Here is a 24,916-nt window from a genome sequence, read left to right as displayed (position 1 = left end):
CATATACACCATGCATGTTACAAATATTTCTTCTTTGTTGAATCTTTATTATTTCGATCGGTTAGCAGATATTGAAATCTTGAAATGGTATGTCTCAAAAATGACTGATAATTTCATTACGGAATATTTTTGGGATCTGGATATTACATACTAAGGGATTACATTAGGGACCATTAAATACCAGACCATTTCGGCATTACTTATGATTTTTACCTCGATATTATTTCAATAAATTTTGAATTACTTAGAAGAATTTCAGTCCGCCGAACCTTAAATCTTTCTAGGAATAGTCCTGACCTATGATTAAAATTTAACGAAAATAGTGGCAAGATAAGCCAAGAACTTCAGTGCAAGAGTCATGTATGCAGCATTACAAAAGCCGCGTTTTGTAAAAGACAACATAATTGAAACCTCAAACGTATACCTTATGATAAAATAAACTTGAGGTGCTGCAAGTGAGAAGAAATTAGTAATTTAGGTACAATGTTTAAGTTGTTTGAGAAAGCAGCTGTTGTACTCTGTGGGGATAAATGACAATGTAAGTACCCTGAAAGAGTCACCAAGATCCTCCAAATAACTACAAATTGAATCCGAAATGACCACGTAAAAACTCTGAAATAGTTTCCATAGTATATGGACCAAGTAAACATTTTTTAGTCGTTTGATACAATTTTATATTTTTTCCAAATCTCACAGTTGTGTTATGGTTTACTAGTTGATATATACATCGCTAGACATCTTCTTGTGTGACCCGGAGATAAACTGACAGTCAGTGTATAGCCAACAAAGTTATAGGTTAGCAAGGGTTCAAAGGATCTTTAATAATGATATCACTTCGCTGGTATTTTCACTTTTGCCTTTTTTCTAAAAATTGTTTATAGGCGTTCGGACATTCCGATTTTTGTTGTACTTATTATGGTGTGAATGAAATTGTTTTCGGAAACCGTGTTGAGTTAAGCAATCACAATAATGAACTTTTATTTGTGAGCTATTGCTTTTTATTATTATGTGACGTAGCACTGCATATATAATAACCAAAATTACCTTTCCTTTGATGAGCGCCTGCACTACAATCACTTGCGCTGCACGATGAACTTCCTGAATTTCACCAGGTATTGGATGACCTACTCCTGGATCAAACCACACCAAATCACCTTCTACCCAATCCATTTTTCAAGAGTATCAGTGAACTCTTTGTTGAATTCGTTCTTTGAATAATCTGGGCAAGTTGGCTTTCAAAGAAGACCGTGTTCAAACACCATCATTCCTGTGAATAAATTACGATATAAGTTTTAAATTTGCTGCCAAATAATGCATACCAAAATGTACGTGAGTTAAAGCAATGTGCACACAGTTTGTCGGATATTAACACCTTAATACTTAACACCAACGCTACTGGACCAATAAATGACGCCATAAGATGTCGTTGTAACACCTTTCATGCAGTTTACATACTTTCATCGCCCGCCTTACGCATTGTAATCCCCCAGTAAATATTTTTCCTTCATCTTATTTCGATATGAATTTCAGAACTAAAATTATTCTCAAATACCGAACGTTAATAGTAGACAAGTTGAAAATTTTAATTTTAGAACATTTTGGGAAAATGTCAAGTCTACATATATTAGCAAAAAAAGCCAAAATCAAATTGAGAAGCAACATTTTCTCCAACCTTTGTCATTGTTCGTTCCATAGTTGATTTTAAAAGCATTCGAGAGTTTGTATACACATACACCTGCAAAAACTGCTATTGGTCTGGGATACGTCCGGGCAGAGGATAATGCCCATAGTCTCCCTGTTGGTGTGTTTATAGAGAGGGGGGGTCTTCATTTCATAGCACAACTGTGCAGATTCGTATCACACGAATTGTTGACGGAATATGCTTACATTCGTCTTGCTCATTGATTGGCAAATTAACCACTACCACTACTATCATAAAACTTTTACTAATACAGGTAGTTTATAAGAGCCCTGATAGAGAGTGAACAGTTCCCTTTTGCTCGCAGAGACTAACCGACATGCGCCGTTAAAAAAAAAACCAGCATCAGTCTTTCAACACTATCCATACATATTCCAAGTTGTAGGCAATTATTCTTTCGTCTATTCAATATCTTTGACCGAAAAGATGTTTTTATTATTTCTTAAGGTCGGTATTTATTAGTTTAACCACATATTTATAAGCTTTCTCAACGACTTATAGGGTTTTCCAACGGGACTTGTCTTAAAATAAAGATTTTATGAGTATTTGATCATTGTACATACATACATATTAGGCACGTTATTTCTGCTAAGGGGTGACACACGATGGGGAAAAATTGTATTCGATTATAAATTTTTTGTTACATAGGTTTTTTTTTAAATCAGAAGAAACCTGTCGAACATGATTTTAAATTTTTTGCTCGTTTTTTAAGCTATTGCATAGATTTTATCGCGGGCTTGGCGACTAAATAAAAAAAAACCGTAACGGATATTTGTCAAAAAAGATCCGAAAAGGCTCGAAAAGGTTCGTAAAGGTTCGGTGTTAGCAACAGGCCAAATACATAAAATTGGATCTCTATCATAAACAGCGGTGGGCACCACTACATTTACACGGTTACCAAATTGAGAATGTGTTAGTAAACACGAACGCGTAGCGAGCACGAAAGCAAAATCAATTATTTATTTAGTTTGATTTCAATGCTTGAACGGTGAACATGTCTCACACGCACTCTTTGGTACTCTGTTTTAAGCGCGCGTGCGACACTTCCTCACAGTACGACCATCGAAATCAAACTAAAAAAGCTGTCGTTAATTTTCACAAAGTAGCCATTGTGCTATCGCTTATCGTATACATATATGGTCGCTTACAAGCCAACCTAATAAAACCGCACTGCGTTTTTTGAACGCACGCAAACAACCGGCGTTTTTTGCCCTAACCCAAATAAGCATGCATTGCGCCAATGTAAGCGTGTGTGCAAACGTCAAATCTAAATATAAAAAATAAAATATTTTATAAATCAACGAGAACTCTCAGATTCTTCAAACTTTCACTTTACTATATAAAATTTGTATGGGGTTTTAAAACGGGGTACATCAAATATTTCCAAACGTTTAATGAACAAATTTTTAAAACTTTTTATTTTTTGGGAGTACACACTTTTTTATCACGTTTTGGTTTTGGCTAAACCCCACAATGATTGTTATAATGAAATATTTATGTGGCCTCATGCAATAACCGCTTAAGTCGACTTAAGAAGAATTTGAGTTATTAGTGCTATGGTGTTCTCGAATTAACCCTCCGATGAGTGACAGTTCTGAACTTCACGGCCGTGCGAAAAGGTCCCTACGGACCTTTTTTTGTAAATCATATTTTTTCATATAAAATATTTTTTTTTGTTTTTATTGTTTATAACTAAATTCTACATACAAAAATAATTTTTTCAATTTTTAAATTTTTTTTTTTTTTGCTTGAATTTTCTTAAGACTATTTTAAAAAAGTTTAAAAATTATTGTTGTTGAGCATGTACTTCTTGTCCCCCGCCCTGTTCACAAGTGTTGCAGCGATGTAAAAGTGTGTTATGTTCTCCGCAAACAACGTTGCCGCAGCCGAAGCAGTATGCCCGCGTTTTCCGCTGCCGTCCGTACTCAGAACGGCAAAGGCGACATGACGGTCTACTTGACCTAGCCGCAAACGACGGTGCATTGCCTTCCATCGGTCTTGGTAATACCTGAAATGAAAAGAAAAATTATTATTTTTTTTTTGTTTTTATTGTTTTTATTGTTTATAACTAGATTCTATATACAAAAATAATTTAAAAATTTTTTTTTTTTTTGCTTGAATTTTCTTAAGACTATTTTAAAAAAGTTTAAAAATTAGTGTTGTTGAGCGTGTACTTCTTGTCTCCCGCCCTGTGCGCAAGTGTTGCAGCGATGTGAAAGTGTGCTATGTTCTCCGCAAACAGCGTTGCCGCAGCCGAAGCAGTATGCCCGCGTTTTCCGCTGCCGTCGGTATTCAGAACGGCAAAGGCGACATGACGGTCTACTTGACCTAGCCGCAAACGACGGTGCATTGCCTTCCATCGGTCTTGGTAATACCTGAAATGAAAAGAAAAATAAAAAACAAATAAATATATATTCTATTCTTGAATTTGAAGATGCTTTTCTTACCCTGTAGTGGCCGAAGTAGGAGTAATTTCAGTTTGAAAAGGCAAAAAGGTCCCTAGGGACCTTCTCACTCATCGGAGGGTTAAAGCTACATATTTCTGTCCAACCAGTATCCTTCTAGGTAAACTAATAGAGAAGTTATTGGCAAGTGCATAATAGCCAAACTCGAAACTGTACTAATTTACATTTGCATAAGTAGCTTATGTGTTCTTAAGAAGAAATGTAAACATTTATTTGTGTTGCATAATACGTCTATCTCGAGATAAGCGGTTATTGCAAACATATTTTCTTAACAAAGCGGCACATTTTAGTATAAAGTAGAAATAGCTTAGGTCGTAGTAAGCGATTATTGCAAAATAGAAAACTTACAAAGTGGAGTGATAACTAGAATTAGGCTTTTATTGTAAATTTGTTATGCCGCGAATAACGGACCTCTGTCAAGATAAGCGGTTATTGCACCTATTGCATAACCCGTTTGAGTTCTTAAATCTACTCAAGTTTTTGTAGTACAAACAAATAGCACACATCCAGTTTACTTATCACAAATTTTCAAAGCAGATATTTCGTTAAAAGAAATAAAAATTAATAAAAACCCGTTTTCTATCTATAGATTTGATCTCACAACCTTCCGATCACAAGCTAGTCACTTTACTTGTCCGCCAAAGGCTGTTCTCTCAACTTTAAAATTGTCGATATTCGAACATGAAATATTTAAATTTATGGTAATTTGATTTCTTTAATGTAAAAGTTACGCACTAAGTATGAACGCTTTAGTAAATTACATTTAAAAGTGTCCCATTTGAGTGAAAAGTGCAGTGTTAACTGTTTATACTCAATTGAGCAGAGCTCACAGAGTATATTAACTTTGATTGGCTAACGGTTGGTTGTACAGGTATAAAGGAATCGAGATAGATATAGACTTACATATATCAAAATCATCAGGATCGAAAAAAAATTTGATTGAGCCATGTCCGTCCGTCCGTTAACACAATAACTTGAGTAAATTTTGAGATATCTTGATGAAATTTGGTATGCAGGCTCCTGGGCACTCATCTCAGATCGCTATTTAAAATGAACGATATCGGACTATAACCACGCCCACTTTTTCCATATCGAAAATTTCGACAAATCGAAAAAGTGCGATAATTCATTACCAAAGACGGATAAAGCGATGAAAATTGGTAGGTGAGATGAACTTATGACGCAGAATAGAAAATTAGTAAAATTTTGGACAACGGGCGTGGCACCGCCCACTTTTAAAAGAAGGTAATTTAGAAGTTTTGCAAGCTGTACTTTGGCAGTCGTTGAAGATATCATGATGAAATTTGGCAGGGACGTTACTCCTATTACTATATGTATGCTTAATAAAAATTAGCAAAATCGGAGAACCACAACGCCCACTTTTAAAAAAAAATTTTTTTAAAGTCAAATTTAAAAAAAAAGTTAATATCTTTACAGTATATAAGTAAATTATGTCAACATTCAACTCCAGAAACGATATGATGCAACAAAATACAAAAATAAAAAAAAAAATTTCAAAATGGGCGTGGCTCCGCCCTTTTTAATTTAATTTGTCTAGGATACTTTTAATGCCATAAGTTGAACAAAAATTTACCAATCCTCGTGAAATTTGGTAGGGGCTTAAACACTAGGACGATAACTGGTTTCTGTGAAAAAGGTCGAAATCGGTTTAAGGCACGCCCAGTTTTATAAACAGTCGACCGTCTGTCCTTCCGCTCGGCCGTTAACACGATAACTTGAGCAAAAATCTATATATCTTTACTAAACTCAATTCACGTAATCTGAACTCACTTTGTACTGGTATGAAAAATGGCCGATATCCGACTATGACCACGCCCACTTTTTCGATATCGAAAATTACGAAAAATGGAAAAAATGCCATAATTCTATACCAAATACGAAAAAAGGGATGAAACATGGTAATTGGATTGGTTTATTGACGCAAAATATAACTTTAGAAAAAAAAATTGTAAAACGGGTGTGACACCTACCATATTAATTAGAAGAAAATGAAAAAGTTCTGCAGGGCGAAATCAAAAGCACTTGGAATCTTGGCAGGAATACTGTTCGTGGTACTCGACAGATGATGGCCTGGGACACCCTGGTCCACATTTTGGTCGATAACTCGAAAACGCCTTCACATATACAACTACCACCACTCCCTTTTAAAACCCTCATTAATACCTTTAATTTGATACCCATATCGTACAAACACATTATAGAGTCACCCCTGGTCCACCTTTATGGCTATATCTCGAAAAGGCGTCCACCTATAGAACTAAGGTCCGCGCCATTTTAAAACACTCATTAATACCTTTAGTTTGATACCCATATTGTACAAACACATTATAGAGTCACCCCTGGCCCACCTTTATGGCGATATCTCGAAAAGGCGTCCACCTATAGAACTACGGCCCACTCCCTTTTAATATACTCATTAACACCTTTCATTTGATACCCATATCGTACAAACAAATTCTAGAGTTACCCCTGGTCCACCTTTATGGCGATATCTCGAAAAGGCGTCCACCTATAGAACTAAGGTCCACGCCATTTTAAAATACTCATTAACACCTTTCATTTGATACCCATATCGTACAAACAAATTCTAGAGTCACCCCTGGTCCACCTTTATGGCGATATCTCGAAATGGCGTCCACCTATAGAACTAAGGCCCACGCCCTTTTAAAAAACTCATTAACACCTTTCATTTGATACCCATATCGTATGGCGACACCTTTCATTTGGTACCGATATCGTACAAACAAATTCTAGAGTCACCGCTGGTCAACCTTTGTGGCGATATCTCGCAAAGGCGTCCACCTATAGGATTAAGGCCCACACCCTTTTAAAAAACTCATTAACACCTTTCATTTGATACCCATATCGTACAAACAAATTCTATGGCGATATCCCCTGGTCCACCTTTATGGCGATATCTCGAAAAGGCGTCCACCTGTAGAACTAGGGTCCACCCCATTTTAAAATACTCATTAACACCTTTCGTTTGATACCCATATCGTACAAACAAATTCTAGAGTCACCCCTGGTCCACCTTTATAACGATATCCCGAAAAGGCGTCCACCTATAGAACTAAGGCCCACTCCCTTTATAAATATGCATTAACACCTTTTATTTGATACCCATATCGTACAAACAAATTCTAGAGTAACCCCTGGTCCACCTTTATGGCGATATCTCGAAATGGCGTCCACCTATAGAACTAAGGCCCACGCCCTTTTAAAAAAACTCATTAACACCTTTCATTTGATACCCATATCGTATGGCGACACCTTACATTTGGTACCCATATCGTACAAACAAATTCTGGAGTCACCCCTGGTCCACCTTTATGGCGATATATCGAAAAGGCGTCCACCTATAGAACTAAAGCCCACGCCCTTTTAAAAAAAACTAATTAACACTTTTCATTTGATACCCATATCGTACAAATAAATTCTAGAGTCCCTCCTGGTCCAACTTTATGGGGATATCCCGAAAAGGCGTCCACCTATAGAACTAAGGCCCACTCCCTTTTAAAATACTCCTTAACACCTTTCATTTGATACCCATATCGTACAAACAAATTCTAGAGTCACCCCTGGTCCACCTTTATGGCGATATCTCAAAATGGCGTCCACCTATAGAACTAAGGCCCACGCCCTTTTAAAAAACTCATTAACACCTTTCATTTGATACCCATATCGTATGGCGACACCTTTCACTTGGTACCCATATCGTACAAACAAATTCTAGAGTCACCCCTGGTCCACCTTTGTGGCGATATCTCGAAAAGGCGTCCACCTATAGAACTAATACCCACGCCCTTTTAAAAAACTCATTAACACCTTTCATTTGATACCCATATCGTACAAACAAATTCTATGGCGATATCCCCTGGTCCACCTTTATGGCGATATTTCGAAAAGGCGTCCACCTATAGAACTAAGGCCCACGCCCTTTTAAAATACTCATTAACACCTTTCATTTGATACCCATATCGTACAAACAAATTCTAGAGTCAATCCTGGTCCAACTTTATGGGGATATCTCGAAAAGGCGTCCACCTATAGAACTAAGGCCAACTCCCTTTTAAAATACTCATTAACACCTTTCATTTGATACAAATTCTAGAGTCAGCCCTGGTCCACCTTTATGGCGATATCCCTAAATGGCGTCCACCTATAGAACTATGGCCCTCTTAAAATACCTTTTAATACCTTCCATTTGATACACATGTCATACAAACACATTCCAGGGTTACCCTAGGTTCATTTTCCTACATAGTGATTTTCCCTTACTTTGTCTCTATAGCTCTCAACTGAGTATGTAATGTTCGGTTACACCCGTACTTACCCTTCCTTACTTGTTTTAATTTGGCGAGATCCTTAAATTTCCGGAGAGATCTAAACAGTTGTGCGTTTTTCAATGCGAAAATCAAAAAAAAAATTAAAATTGGATTCGCCGAATTCGAAGTGTTTACGTTTGATAATGAAGATCGGGAATCCATCCTGATTATCAAGTTACTCTCTTTAAATCTGAAATTGATAACCATGAAAATAATAAAACTAAACATTGAGTCAGATGTGGATCACCAAGAAATCGATGAAACTAGTTGAAGCACTGACAAAGGTTCCTTGTCGCGCTAAAAATCCAAATTAAACGGAATAGTGGTAAAACTTACGTAGTAGTAACAGAAAAAGTTTTCCACCTTATAAATTACGAATGCCGCAGAAAATGAAATACTAAAATATCGCCTTCTCTTCACAATAAAGTATTTGATAGCTTTTGCGCACTAGGTTCTCACAATGAACAAGTTTTATTTATTGGAACCCTTATAAATATTTATGGTAAGAAATTGGTTAAATTATATTACCACGCTAAAAAGCCCCGTCAACGTGACCATGCCATTGTGTATAATGTAAATGAAGAACAAATATTCAAGTATGTTGAAAAGTTTTTTAAAAGCGTTGTGAAAAAAAATCTGTACTCCAAACTAAAGTTTTCTTCATAGTCGTGGCTCCCCAGCTGGATGAAACAAGCCCTCTAAAGATAGAATAAGCAAAATTAAAGAACACATTAACAGCTTTCCAAGCTATGAGCGGCACTACACAAGGAGTGGCCTACGCTGCAAATACTTTCACGCCGAGTTATCGCTTTCGAAAATGTATGCACTATTTTGTGGCAAATATCCATCCCAACCCACTGATTGTTTTTCATATTGGAAGGTTTTAAATGTACAGAAATTATTCTCAGCCCAATTCTAAACGAAAATTCATTGCGAGTTTTTTCCCTTTTCCCATTCCTAGTATTCTAAATAAAAATTCCTTGTGAGTTTTTTCACTTCTCCCTTTCCTCCTATTCTGAACAATGTTCGAAAAAGCGGAAACCGGTTATGGGAGAAAAGTAGGTATTATGGATGTGAGGGAGAGGGAGATTTCTCTGCTATTTCATAGGAGTTTTTTCACTAGTTAAATTAAAGGGAATGCATCAAAATAGTTAAAGGAAATTGGTTCTTTTAAGAAAGAACACTTATTTGTACAAATTTGTGCTAAATTATGTATTTACATTCTACCACAATATTCTCACTGTTAATACAACAACAACAATCACAATATTCTTTATTTTAAATCGAAAACAAGTAAGGAAGGCTAAGTTCGGGTGTAACCGAACATTACATACTCAGTTGAGAGCTATGGAGACAAAATAAGGAAAATCACCATGTAGGAAAATGAACCTAGGGTAACCCTGGAATGTGGTTGTATGACATGTGTATCAAATGGAAGGTATTAAAGAGTATTTTAAGAGAGAGTAGGCCATAGTTCTTTGGATGGACGCCATTTAGGGATATCGCCATAAAGGTGGACCAGGGCTGACTCTAGAATGTGTTTGTACGATATGGGTATCAAATGAAAGGTGATAATGAGTATTTTAAAAGGGAATGGGCTTTAGTTCTATAGGTGAACGCCTTTTCGAAAAATCCCCATAAAGGTGGACCAGGGGTGACTCTAGAATATGTTTGTACGATATGGGTATCAAATGAAAGCTGTTAATGAGTATTTTGAAAAGGAGTGATCCTTAGTTCCCTAGGTGGACGCCGTTTCGAGATATCGCCATAAAGGTGGACCAGGGGTGTCTCTAGTTGTACGATATGGGAATCAAATGAAAGGTGTTACTGAGCGTTTTAAGAGGGAGTGGGCATTAGGTCTATAGGTGGACGCCTTTTCGAAATGTCGCCATTAGGGTGGGCCAGGGGGGACTCTAGAATGTGTTTGTACGATATGGGTATCAAACGAAAGGTGTTACTGAGCATTTTAAGAGGGAGTGGGCATTAGGTCCATAGGTGGACGCCTTTTCGAGATATCGCCATTAGGGTGGGCCAGGGGTGACTCTGGAATGTGTTTGTACGATATGGGTATCAAATGAAAGGTGGTAATGAGTATTTTAAAAGGGAGCAATCCTTAGTTGTATAGGTGGACGCCTTTTCGAGATATCGCCATAAAGGTGGACCAAGGGTGACTCTAGAATGTCTTTACGATATGGGTATCAAACGAAAGGTGTTACTGAGCATTTTAAGAGGGAGTGGGCACTAGGTCTATAGGTGGACGCCTTTTCGAGATATCGCCATTAGGGTGGGCCAGGGGTGACTCTAGAATGTTTGTACGATATGGGTATCAAACGAAAGGTGTTACTGAGCATTTTAAGAGAAAGTGGGCATTAGGTCTATAGGTGGGCGCCTTTTCGAGATATCGCCATTAGGGTGGGCCAGGGTGACTCTAGAATGTGTTTGTACGATATGGGTATCAAATGAAAGGTGGTAATGAGTATTTTAAAAGGGAGTAATCCTCAGTTCTATAGGTGGACGCCTTTTCGAGATATCGTCATAAAGGTTGACCAAGGGTGACTCTAGAATGTTTGTACGATATGGGTATCTAACGAAAGGTGTTACTGAGCATTTTAAGAGGGAGTGGGCATTAGGTCTATAGGTGGACGCCTTTTCGAGATATCGCCATTAGGGTGGGCCAGGGGTGACTCTAGAATGTTTTTACGATATGGGTATCCAACGAAAGGTGTTACTGAGCATTTTAAGAGGGAGTGGGCATTAGGTCTATAGGTGCACGCCTTTTCGAGATATCCCCATTAGGGTGGACCAGGGTTGACTCTAGAATGTGTTTGTACGATATGGATATCAAATTAAAGGTATTGATGAGGGTTTTAAAAGCGAGTGGCCCTTAGATGTATATGTGAAGGCGTTCTCGCGATATCGACCAAATGTGGATCAGGTGATCCAGAAAATCATCTGTCTCGTACTGCTAATTTATTTATATATTCAATAACACTAACAGTATTCCTGCCAAGATTCCAAGGGCTGTTGATTTCGCCTTGTAGAACTTTTTCATTTTCTTCTACTTAATATGGTAGGTGTCACACCCATTTTACAAAGTTTTTTCCAAAGTTATATTTTGCGTCAATAAATCAATCCAGTTACCATGTTTCATCCCTTTTTTCGTATTTGGTATAGAATTATGGCATTTTTTTAATTTTTCGTAATTTTCGATATCGATAAAGTGGGCGTGGTTATGGTCGGATTTCGGGCATTTTTTATACCAAGATAAAGTGAGTTCAGATAAGTACGTGGGCTAAGTTTAGTAAAGATATATCGGTTTTTGCTCAAGTTATTGTGTTAACGGCCGAGCGGAAGGACAGACGGTGGACTGTGTATAAAAACTGGGCGTGGCTTCCACCGATTTCGCCCATTTTCACAGAGAACAGTTAACGTCATAGAATCTATGCTCCTACCAAATTTCAAAAGGATTGGTTAATTTTTGTTCGACTTATGGCATTAAAAGTATTCTAGACACACTAAATGAAAATGGGCGGAGCCACGCCCATTTTGAAATTTTCTTTTATTTTTGTATTTTGTTGCATCATATCATTACTGGAGTTGAATTTTGACTTAATTTACTTATATACAGTAAAGATATTAAATTTTTTGTTAAAATTTGAATTTAAAAAAATTTTTTTTTAAAAAGTGGGCGTGTTCTTCATCCAATTTTGTTAATTTTTATTTAGCACATATATAGTAATAGTAGTAACGTTCCTGCCAAATTTCATCATGATATCTTCAACGACTGCCAAATTACAGCTTGCAAAACTTTTAAATTACCTTCTTGTAAAAGTGGGCGGTGCCACGCCCATTGTCCAAAATCTTACTAATTTTCTATTCTGCGTCATAACGTCAACCCATCTACCAAGTTTCATCGCTTTAACCGCCTTTGGCAATGAATTATCGCATTTTTTCGGTTTTTCGAAATTTTCGATATCGAAAAAGTGGGCGTGGTTATAGTCCGATATCGTTCATTTTAAATAGCGATCTGAGATGAAAGCTCAGGAACCTACATACCAAATTTCATCAAGATACCTCAAAATTTACTCAAGTTATCGTGTTAACGGACGGACGGACGGACGGACGGACGGACATGGCTCAATCAAATTTTTTCTGGATCCTGATTATTTTGATATATGGAAGTCTATATCTATCTCGATTCCTTTATATATGTACAACCAACCGTTATCCAATCAAACTTAATATACTCTGTGAGCTCTGCTCAACTGAGTATAAATATATCATAAGCAACGGAAGAGCTCTTCGCATATTTGATGCAGCCATCCAGAAATTGCGCAAGGATTTTTTAAGAAGGTTTATATAGATTTTGGCATATGGCGAAAGGCGAACTCAACTCGACTTGGCCGCCAGAAAATTGCGTTGCAGAATGAATGCAGGCAACTCCGGCGGATCTGTGTTATCCCGCCGGGCTTCTTCTTATGCTCCTCTGTTGATGTTGCTGTGGCACCAATTCATTACTCATTTCAGTGAATACCACGTGAAATGCAATAATGTGCATTGTTTATACCTTATTTCTTAATTTCAAACAAATTGGCAACAATAATTAAACTTTACAATTTTTTAAACAAAATAAGAAATGCGCTACGAAATTTCAGTTGAAAAAACAGCTGACTTCGAAAATTCCTATTCCCCAATTATTCTTCTGCCTAGGAGAAAAGAATTGGAGGAATTTTTCGACGGGAATAAAAAAATCCGCGAGAACAAAATTCCGCGCGAATATTTAGAATTGGTCTGTCTGTATATATATTTTAAGCTCGGTGCGTTCATTTTTAGCAAAGAAAATTAAACTAGATACTTGTCAAACATGTGATAAATTGGAGATGAATTGAAAGCGAACATAGTTGTTCCTTAAAAAAGCAACAATCAAGATCTAGTTCAATAATTGCAGAGCGTAGGATCCGTCATCATTGCACGGGATTCTGTAAACAACATCAGATTTCTCCTGACTTGGAATTTTGTACTTCGTTTTGCTGAAAATGGTTATAACACGTTGAAAACCATTTTCAGAAAAACGAAGGACAAAATTCCAAGTCAGGAGAAATCTTATGTTGTTTACAGAATCCCGTGCAATGGTGACGGGTCCTACGTATGCGACAAAGTATATGTTGGGACAACAAAACTCAAACTCAAGACAAGGATTTCCGCTCATAGGTCCAATATAAAATTAAGGAATAATGCTTCGGACAACAAGACGGCTTTAACTTCCCATTGCAAGGCCACAAGACACTACCCTGGCTTTGAAAACGTAGCCATTCTAGAGAATGAAAAACATTATAATAAACGATTCACTTTAGAAATGCTACATATTTTGAACACTCCTAATGAACAAAGAATGAATTTTAAAATCGACACAGAAAATTGTGCACAAGCCTAGAGGAATTTGGTTTTGAAACAACAACATCATAAGGCGGTCATTTGCTAGCAGTACAACAATCCAAACAGGGGAACATGCACACACACATAATTGTTAAACTAAGTCATGTTGTTATGTATGTTGTTATTGTATTTTTTGTTTATACTTGCAGTTCATGAAAATTGTTTATACTTACCGGATTTTTCCAAATGAGAAGTTAAACCTTTTATAGATTTTGAGATGCTGAACTCGAATGTTAAAAAAAATATGTGTTCAATTAATAATTTTCGCGGAAAGTACCAACAAAATGTATCCATCATTTTAGGTGCAATTTATGTGATCGAGAGTTCTTTAGAGTTTCGAGTAATTAATGGTATGACCTTTCGCGACCTTTACAGTCGAGCTTTACACCACAAAATCTATGGGAGGATTGATTTAAAAAGAAGAAGCTTTAGGTTTAGTCTTGATTTTAAGAAACCTTTTTCCATTGGGTGCACCTCATAATCCCGACTTTCAAAATCCCGACAACTCATAATCCCGACAATTTTCAGAAATCCCAATAAGACACAATCCAGACATAACGAAATCCCGACAACACAATATCCCGACAACTCAAAATCCCGACAGCACATAATACAGACAAATTTACTAAAATTTCGTTATTAAACAAATTTTAGTTAAAATTTTTAGAAGAATAAATATAAATTATTATTATTTCTATATAAATATATTATATATAAATTATTATTATTTCTAAATTTTATTCAGATTATGAAATTACAAGTCAACGTACATGAGAAAATTAATTAAGAGAAAACTTAATAATGCAAATACATATATGTAGTAAATAATATAAGAAATACGACTTTATTGTAGACGCAAATGTATTGCTAAATTTTTTAAAAAATCTTCTTTAGAATAATTATCTTTTTCAAAAAGTAATGTTTTTAAACAGTTTTCTTTTTTTTTCATTAGATCGTCTTTTTGGTTGTTTTTCACCCCCGTTTACATTTTCAATTTTTGTTTCAACTGTTATTTGTTCTTTAATTAAGTTCTCAATTAAATTATAAGTATTTGTTTTTGCATGACCAATTAAAGCAAAAAGTCTTCTATGCAAGGCTTCGAGTTTGTTTTGAGTTCTAGGGAGATTAAATAATACGTTATCCTATACTGACCAAAATTTTGGCAAATAAATGGGTGCAAGAGTTTTATTTCCTCATTTTGATGCTTTTCCATATATATAGTTGTCTTCTAAAAATTTTGCTAATTTCAAATAATCTTTGCTCCCATTGTTAATAGCTTCAAAATATTTTGGAATCTCATCAGCGGGAACAAAAGCAAGAGCCTTTAGTTGTCTTATTATTTGAAGTGCAAAAACCTCATCCGTTCCATATTTCCTTTCCAGTTTCTCTTTTTGAACCCTACGTCATAATATCTGGCCAAAATTGAAAAAACAACTTTTATATTTTGCATCGGGAAAATATGATTGAAAAACTTTAACGCTTACTCTTTCAAAATCAGAAAGAATGAGGTTGGGCTGAAGGGTAATGTTATGGCTTGAAGCAACATTTAAGAGTTCATTTACGAACTCAAAATAGCACTGCTCGGTCTTCTCCGACATTAAACAATAAAGTAATGGACCTATTTCATTGCAGATATCGGAACCAATACGCCCTTGAATGGTAAAAAGTTGCCTTAGTAATGATGGCACAACCTTAAAAGTCCCATCCATAATCCATATATTGGATTTCGACAGCAAACGTGTTGTCGAAAGTAGCCATTAAAATGATGCACTGGCCATCAAATTTTTTCACTGACAAAATAAATAATTTTTCGTTGACATATTTTAAATGGTGCGGTATTTCTAGCTCTTCAATGCATTGTGGGTTCCTTAATTGCAATTTTTGTCGCGATCTATATATTTTTTGTTGTTGTGCACGCGCTGAAGGCAAATATTTTCTGCTATGTTGTTTGCACTCGGCGGTTATGGTGGAAATTATCTGACATGGTTTTGCTATCGAATCTGACGACTTCCTCTTATGAGAATTGGCAGCCTTACCAAAATCAAGATCAGCAGCAAAGTGATCATGCCTGTGTTCCAAACTATAATTAATTAAAGTGTGCTCTCCATTCTCATCAATTAAGGTAGTTGCTCTTCCCATGCAGAAATTAGTCTTGCGTTTGTCACAACACCAATGCACTCTGCCATCTCGTTGTTTGTCTACATAGTACATATAACCATTAACTCCGAGCTTGATTCCTCCTTTGTTGGATTTTATAATAGTCACTTCGTCCATTATTGCTCTGTAAAAGTATTTATCCTGAATAAGTTAAGGGTTTTAGTTTGCAAGTCGTGCCATATATATTTACCTCAATTACAGCAATTACCAAAATAGCAGCTCAGATTTTATATTATTTCTTTTTGTAGCAAATATCAAACTAAATTTATTTCGAGAACTTCTGAAGTAATGGCATTTTTCTGATAAGTATTTATGTTAAAACCATATTTAAAATTATAAAGTTATAAAGTGATTTAGGGTAAAGTGTAACACTAGTAACAATTTATGCGACGTGCAATAACACCAGTGGAATCAAAGAGAGCCGCCTACGCAGTAAAGTGTTCTACGTAGATATACTGTGGATCGCGTAACCGGTGTTGGATCGGCTAGGGGTTATTTTTATGAAGCGCGTCCAAAGGCCGCCTACGCAGTAAAGTGTTCTACGCAGATATACTGTGGATCACGTAGCCGGTGTTGGATCGGCTAAGGGTTATTTTTTTTAAGTGCGGCCGAAGGCCGCCTATGAAGAAAGGTGTTCTACGCAGAATTACTGTGCATGGCGCAACCGGTGTTGGATCGCCTAACGATTATTTTTATGAAGCGTGGCCGAAGGCCGCCTACCCAGATAAGTGTTCTGCGCAGACATACTGTGGATCCCGTAGCCCGTGTTGGATCGGCTAAGGGTTATTTTTATGAAGCGCGGCCGAAGGCCGCCTACGCAGTAAAATGTTCTGCGCAGATATACTGTGGATCGCGTAGCCGGATTGGATCGGCTAAGGATTATTTTTATAAGTCGCGGCCGAAGGTAGCCTACGCAAAAGGGGTGCTTAAAATAATAGAATAATACCGAAGATGTGTATTTTTTATGGCATCGTTTTATCACGGAGTGAAAACTGAATACAGCTTATTCAAAAATACTGACAAAATATATAAAGAATATTAAAGTCCCAAATTTACATGTTGTCGGGATTTTTGTCGGGATTTGGTCGTGTTGGGATTACGAGATGTCGGGATTTGTTCGTGTCGGGATTATGTTTTTCGGGATTTAGTATTTCGGGATTTTGTTAGTCGGGATTAAGTTATACACCCTTTTCCAATTTACCCCATTTTTCCATTTACCACGTATGCACCCATAAGCAATAACAAATGACTTAGGAAGCGCACTTTTTTTGGTAATACTTTTTCCCCTCCCAGCCAGTGTTGCTTATCTGTTACCCTAATACGCATGATAAAAACACCTTTAAGGTATAAACGTTTCTGACATATTTCAAATTTCTCAACCGTACACATACATATTTTTTTTTCTCAAACAAATGTTCTGTACATACAAAAATATACATGCATTTAAATAAAACTGTGCTGCATAATAAATATTTGTAAAAAATTGCGGTAAAAGAAGCTTAACTACATTCACATACACACTTACATACAGGCTACGATTTTACACAAATATTTGCACTTGCAATACATTAAATGGCTTATTTCACTTAAATGTGTTTCGACTTGTAATTGGAGTCGACAAAGGTTTAATGCCAATAGATATAAAAAATAAAAATACTTTCACCTGTTTGACATACTGTCGTTGTTCGTGGCATTGGCTTTTACATATGCATAAATCACCGAAATTTTTAAAATAAAACATCACCGCTGTAAATCTACAATGATAACGTGGCAAAAAGCTTTCGAAAGCATTAAGTGATGTGTACCTATACCGATAAGCAACTTATGTACTGAGCGCACTTGCAGCTTACATAGAACATGTTTTTGTTGCTGACCAACGCATTCAAAATCAGACATTTTGACTACTAAACGCTTCTTAAACGGAATAGTTTTGAACTGGTTATGTGAATACGTAAAGCTATCTGGCTGCTGGCACAACTGTCTTTGTCGTTTGATTAAATGCCAGTTGTCGCTTTTAGCTTTTTGCCTAGTGTTGGCTTTGTTGCTGTGTATGTATGACTGGGAGCGCCGCCATTGAACAACACCGTTGAATATTGTTGCTCGACCGCATTCCAATGCTGAAATATCAGCACTTGTCGCTAACAAAGAATGCCGTGCAAACTAAATTTTCAAATAACAAAAAAATGTTTGATTATTATTTTTAGGCATGGTTCTTTTTGAATATACACATTAGGGTTGTTCTTATATTCCGACTTTTAAAAACTTAACGGCACCCCGTCAAATCTTTTCTTACTCAAAAATACGGATGGCGTGTATTTTTTTTTCTATAAGGTTTTTAGAGGTCGCTACCAAAGGTAAAACTTTTAGAAAAATCATAATAAGAATAATAAACCTGTCTCGACGTGTCGACTCTGGCAACTATTATAATGAAATAGAATGCAAGGAAAACGTAAGCAGTACAGAAACCATTCCCTCAGCTCTTTTACCTTTTTATTAGTTAATGTCTATCTCTTTTATTACGGAGTCAGCGCTTAGTGCATCTAGCAAAACCAAAAGTCTGACTTGCTGAAGCGGACTATGCAAAACTAATATAATGAATGCGAAAACCAGCGCTAATAAATTAAATTTGGTGTATGTTAATAATTCACATTTTCAAAGTGTTTCATATTCCTGAGGTGACCTTCTAGCACATTAATAAAAGCATAGATTACCGGTCTACGTGAAAATGAATGCGCAGAGCTGGGTTTAAATTTCAAAAAAAGAGAAGTTTATACTACATATGTGTTTGTGACACATTTACCGCTGCGTCATTATGTATATACATACATATGTATTCAAAGGAAGGGCTAACGATCTTTTTTTTTTATTAAGCTATTGCATAGATTTTATCGCGGGCTTGGCGACTAAATCAAAAAAAACCGTAACGGATATTTGTCAAAAAAGATCCGAAAAGGCTCGAAAAGATTCGAAAAGTTTCGTAAAGGATCGGTGTTAGCAACAGGCCAGAATCCGACCCGTCGGATGCCGAATTCGACGATACTATCGTAGAGGAGGCATCCGACGATGCGGATCAGCAGAGAATGGACGTCGATGCCACAAACGAATCGTAACGGGCGCGCAGGTACTACAGATAAACCTGCACCATTCTAAGGCAGCCTCGGCTGCCCTAATATTACGCCTCAGCACTACGTATGAGGACGTCGTTCTAGTCCAGGAACCTTGGGTCGTTGGCAGCAAGGTCTGTGGACTCTTTTCTAAAGACTACCGGCTGGTGACACCGCCCGTGACAGGTAGAATCAGATCTTGTATTCTAGTAAAGAAAAATCTAGTATTTATTTTACTATCTCTTTTTAGCGACGAGGACTTTACCTGTATTAGCCTCGAGCTACAGGGGCAAACAATCTGGCTGATGTCCGCATATCTATCGCACGATCGCCCAACTTCTGTGCAGGACCGGCTCTGCAAAGCGGTACGGGAGGCCCACAGTAAAGGGTTCCCGATAATAATTGGGGCCGATGCCAATGCACATCACACTGCTTGGGGCTCCACCGACATTAACAGTAGGGGTGAGTCTCTTTTTGATTCTATTATAAGTAACAATCTAAGTATATGCAACTCTGGAGACAAACCAACTTTCATCACCTTAAATAGGAAGGAGGTTCTAGATGTTACTCTAGTTTCTGGGGCATTCTCTGACCTTGTCAAAAATTGGAGAGTTTCCAACGAAAACTCCTACTCTGATCATATGTATATCATTTTCACTCTGCTCTTGCGTACACCGCCTAGGGTGGCTTACAGGAATAGGAGACGTACGGACTGGAACCTTTATAAAAAAGTCCTATCCTCTACTCTCCTAAAGAACGCTTCTCACGGTAGGCCGAGCCTACCGCTAACAACTGATGAAGCGCTTCCTTTAGACACAACATTTGCTTCTCTCGGTGAGCTAGACTCATCGTCAAAAATAGAAGAAGCAGTAGATCTTATCACCAAATCTTGTAACGCTGCCTTCACAGTAGCCTGCCCGGATATTAAGGTGAGGGGAAAGAAGAAACCCTATTGGTGGAACCAAGAAATCTCCGAGCAGAGGAAAAACAGCAGAAAACTCTTTAACGAGGCTAAGCGCACGGGAATCTGGTCGCATTATAGGGACGCCTTAAAATCTTTTAAGAAGTTAATCCAGAAGGCCAAAAGGGACTCCTGGAAGAACTTCACTAATGACATCGAAGAAGTCTCAGAGGCAAATCGCCTACGAAAGGTCCTCTCCAAAAACCCCATACCTCCAAGCTGCATTCGCACAACGAGCGGAGAATGGGCCACTTCTAGTACGGAAATTCTCGAAACCCTGATCATCACTCACTTTCCGGGCTGCAGATCTCAACCATACATCTTAAACACGCAATCTAACCCAGGGCCATTTCAATCCCTGGACCACATTGTAAGTGAAAAAGGAGTTTTCTGGGCAATCAAGTCCTTTAAACCCTTCAAATCTCCGGGAACGGATGGAATATTTCCCGCTGAATTGCAAGCTGCAAGCGATGTTATAAGCCCGCTGCTAGCTAAAATCTACAAGGCTTGCCTCAACCTGGTCTATATCCCCACGGGATGGACCAAGGCAAAGGTAGTCTTCATACCCAAAGGAGGCAGGATATCGGGCAACAGTCCAAAGGATTTCAGACCAATAAGTCTGACCTCCTTCCTCCTAAAAGTTCTAGAACGATTGCTGGACGCCTACATTAGACGATCGGCAAATAAGGCACTCATCTCCAACAACCAACACGCCTACTCTAAGGGCAAATCCGTAGAGACAGCTCTACATGCTATCACTACTAAGATAGAGAAGGGTCTTGCCTTTAAAGAATTTACGCTGGGTATCTTTCTCGACATAGAAGGAGCCTTCAACAACGTTCTCCCAGCAGCGGTCACAAAATCTCTACGTTCTTTAGGGGTGGAAGAGCCTCTTATGAAGTTCGTCGAGCTCCTTCTAAAAAAGAGAATCATTATCTCTGAGCTGGGCAGCTCATCGTTAATAAGGTATACCAATAGAGGAACCCCCCAGGGGGCGTTCTTTCTCCTCTACTATGGAACCTGACGGTGAACGCTCTGTTATCTATACTACGGCCCACCGGATGCCAAGTCATTGCATATGCCGACGACATAGCCTTGACAGTTACCGGCAAACACCTTCCGGTGCTTGGCGAACTCCTGCAAAATGCTCTTAATCTAACAAACACATGGTCTATGAAATGCGGACTCAGCATCAGCAGTGAAAAAACTGAGATGGTGCTTTTTACCCGCAAACGCAGTATACCGGAATTTACCCTCCCATCCCTAAACGGGATGGAATTCAAACTCTCTACCGAGGTTAAATATCTCGGAGTTATTCTAGACAGGAAGCTTGACTGGAAGCGCAATGTGGAGGAACGATCCAGGAAAGCCACAATGGCTCTCTACGCTTGTAAGTCGGCAATCGGAAAAAGGTGGGGTCTCCAGCCACGCATAGTACATTGGATCTATACGGCAGTGGTGAGACCCATACTCTTCTACGCCGTCACCGTATGGTGAACGGCACTCGATATCGAATCTAACAGGAGTAAAGTAACTAGAGTGCAGAGGATGGCGGCAATGCTCACCAGCGGTGCCCTTCCCTCCACTCCCACCAAAGCTCTTGAAACCATATTATTCCTTCTCCCAACTGATCTATATGGCAGATACTGTGCCTCCTGCAACGCGGCGAGGCTCAACGCTATCGAACCCTGGAGGGATTGCAGGTTTGGTCACACCCGGATCCTGAAGCAAGTCCCTGAAACCTTCTTGAAATTGGATCATACAACATCGCCCCCTTGCTGGGACAACAAATTTTCCACAAGAATCCCAGAGAGGAACGAGTGGGCAAACGGCGTAGAGCCGGAATCACACGAAATATCCGTTTTTACAGATGGCTCTAAACTAAACAACAGAGTCGGCAGCGGGATATTCTCGGAGAAGCTCAATCTAAGCGAGCGCTTTCGCCTACCTGATCACTGCAGTGTTTTTCAGGCTGAACTCATAGCTATCTGGGAAGCAGCCCGCTATCTGGCTAACCTGCAGGTAACCAATTCTATTTCAATTTTCTCTGACAGCCAAGCTGCAATAAAATCCCTGCAATGCAGTAACACCTCGTCACTAGTGGCATTGAAGTGCAGAGAAACCCTCAACAAACTAGCTGAAAATTGCAACCTAAGCATAATATGGGTTCCTGGCCACTGTGACATCTCAGGAAACTGCGCTGCGGATGAGCTAGCTAGGGAAGGCACCAACTTGCAAACAACAACCTCCGCGGATTGGGCCAGCCCTCCTCTAAACACTTGCAAATACCACCTGCGATCTCTTTTCACGGATCAGGCAAACGCCAGATGGGCGAGGGAACCTACATGTAGTATATCCAAGCAAATCTGGCCTAAGCTGGATGAAAAGAGATCGCGATCGGTGATATTATTAAACCGTATCTCTATAAGCCCACTAGTGGGCCTTCTTACAGGTCACTGTCTCATGGGCACTCACGGTGCCTATATGGGCCTGCAGACAAATGACATCTGCCGCAGCTGTAGGGACGAGGAGGAGATAGAAAGCGTTGAGCACTATCTGTGCCACTGTCCCGCACTGTCAAAAACCAGGTACCAATGCCTCCACAGACACTCTTTTGGGTGCCTTGCGGAGCTTGAATCTATAAACCCAAACGATGTCTTGCGTTTCATTAGGCAAACGCGCTGGTTTAGCCTCACTGGGGTCTAAACTCTCCTCTTCTTCGAAAGTAGGGTAATAGGAAATAGGGGCCCCCCGCGTGGTAGCACAACGGGCCACAACGGCCTACGTGAGTCTCCGCTCGGACAGCGGAGGCAGCCACTCTAACCTAACCTAACCTAGCAACAGGCCAAATACATAAAATTGGATCTCTATCATAAACAGCAGTGGGCACCACTACATTTACACGGTTACCAAATTGAGAACGCGTAGCGAGCACGAAAGCAAAATCAATTATTTATTTAGTTTGATTTCAATGCTTGAACGATGAACACGTGTCACACGCACTCTTTGGTACTCTGTTCTAAGCGCGCGTTTGACACTTCCTCACCGTACGACCATCGAAATCAAACTAAAAGAGCTGTCGTTGATTTTCTCGAAGTACCCATTGTGCTATCGCTTATCGTATACATATATGGTCGCTTACAAGCCAACCTAATAAAACCGCACTGCGTTTTTTTAGCGCACGCAAACAACCGGCTTTTTTGCCCTAATCCAAATAAGCATGCGTTGCGACAATGTAAAGCATGTGTGCAAACGTCAAATCTAAATGTCACGCAGAACAAAAATTGGAAATCGAGTTCGGTTTTCACGCAGAAAATTCAATTTGAGTTGCTCTCATACAAGTTGTATGTGCATGAGACATTTTTGACAGAAAATGACTTGCGTGCGTTTATATTAGGTTGGCTTGGTAGCAGGTGCTAAGCTCACGCCCACCCCGGATCATAAAGTTAAAGTTAAAGTTAAAGTGAATGTTAAAGTTAAAGCGAAAGTTAAAGTGAAAGTTAAAGTTAAGGTTAAAGTTAAAGTTAAAGTGAATGTTAAAGTTAAAGTGAAAGTTAAAGTTAAAGTTAAGGATAGAGTTAAAGTTAAAATTAAAGTTAAAGTTAAAGTTAAAGTTAAGGTTAAAGTTAAAGTTAAAGTTAAAGTCAAAGTTAAAGTTGAAGCTAAGGTTAAAGTTAAAGTTACAGTTAAAGTTAAAGGTAAAGTTGAAGTGAATGTTAAAGTTAAAGTTAAAGTTAAAAATAAAGTTAAAGTTAAAGTTAAAGTGAAAGTTAAATATTAACTTCTCATTTATTCAATAAAAGTAAAAAATTTGTTTTCTTATCGGTCACCACGCTTAAACGGGTTAACTTGAATTAATATCAAAGACAAAACTTGAATTAATATCAAAGAAAACAAAATGTTGTATAAATATTATAATTGCATTAGTTGATAATATGTAATAGTTTTACCGCGGCAGTCCCCGAGTGCCACACGTCCTTTTTTTTATTTTACCCCTCAGTATTGTCCCGGAGCTCCTAACTATGTGTAAATTTTCAAGTTTGTAGCTTAGTGGCAAGTCTTTCAAAAAAGTTCCTTCCCGTCCGTATCATTTTTTTAAATACCTCCAACGTTGCGCCTCCATTTTTGTCATGGATATTATAGTCCCATTTGCAATTAGTTTAAAATTTTAAGCCGGACGTTATATAAAGATCTATAGAAAGATTTCAAATGTCGTATGACTTTTTTATTATCGCGACCGGTAGTAAAATTTGTTCACCTTTTGTTGCACTGTTTTGAAAACAGCCAAATGGTGCTGCGAGTTGCAGCCTCGGGAAAGAAGTCCCAAGGATAACAATTGTAATATGCAGAAGCGATAGAGACTGGAGAGGACCTCGAAAGTCTTAAACCAGAAAGGCAAGAGGAAGACGTAGACGACAATGGCGTTGGAGGCGGGCAAACAGCCCAATGACTCTGTGAGTCTTACAGATAACTCACAGAGTCATTGGGCTGTTTGCCCGCCTCCAACGCCATTGTCGTCTACGTCTTCCTCTTGCCTTTCTGGTTTAAGACTTTCGAGGTCCTCTCCAGTCTCTATCGCTTCTGCATATTACAATTGTTATCCTTGGGACTTCTTTCCCGAGGCTCCTCCACACGGTACAGTGGCAAGAAGTAAACTCTTCCTAACCCTTGAGAGGCTTCTTTGACGTGGCGCTGGTCCAGGATTCATGACCGTCATCGGTAGGAAAGGTTTCTGTGATCAGCGC

At 38.3% G+C, this 24,916-nt stretch overlaps 1 protein-coding gene across 5 annotated transcripts in view; it reads right to left on the bottom strand.

Annotated features, from left to right (window-relative positions):
• The window catches only part of Myo10A (Myosin 10A), a 177,791-nt gene that overhangs the window by 81,939 nt on the left and 70,936 nt on the right, over window positions 1-24,916 (bottom strand). For 4 of the 5 annotated variants that reach the window (XM_067779243.1, XM_067779240.1, XM_067779244.1 and 1 more), the window contains exon 2: window positions 1,045-1,267. In XM_067779243.1, coding sequence (XP_067635344.1) covers window positions 1,045-1,170 — 126 coding nt within the window. In that variant the 5' untranslated portion in view covers window positions 1,171-1,267. Of the gene's footprint in view, window positions 1-1,044; window positions 1,268-14,122; window positions 14,346-24,916 lie in introns of those variants that run through there. The other variant, XM_067779241.1, reaches the window with a different exon arrangement.

Source organism: Eurosta solidaginis, chromosome 4 (genome assembly GCF_040869045.1).
Source record: "Eurosta solidaginis isolate ZX-2024a chromosome 4, ASM4086904v1, whole genome shotgun sequence".
In the NCBI taxonomy this organism is placed as follows: Eukaryota; Metazoa; Arthropoda; class Insecta; order Diptera; family Tephritidae; genus Eurosta; species Eurosta solidaginis.
Note: the sequence above shows the minus strand (reverse complement) of the source record. Positions and strands in the feature narration are given on the sequence as shown.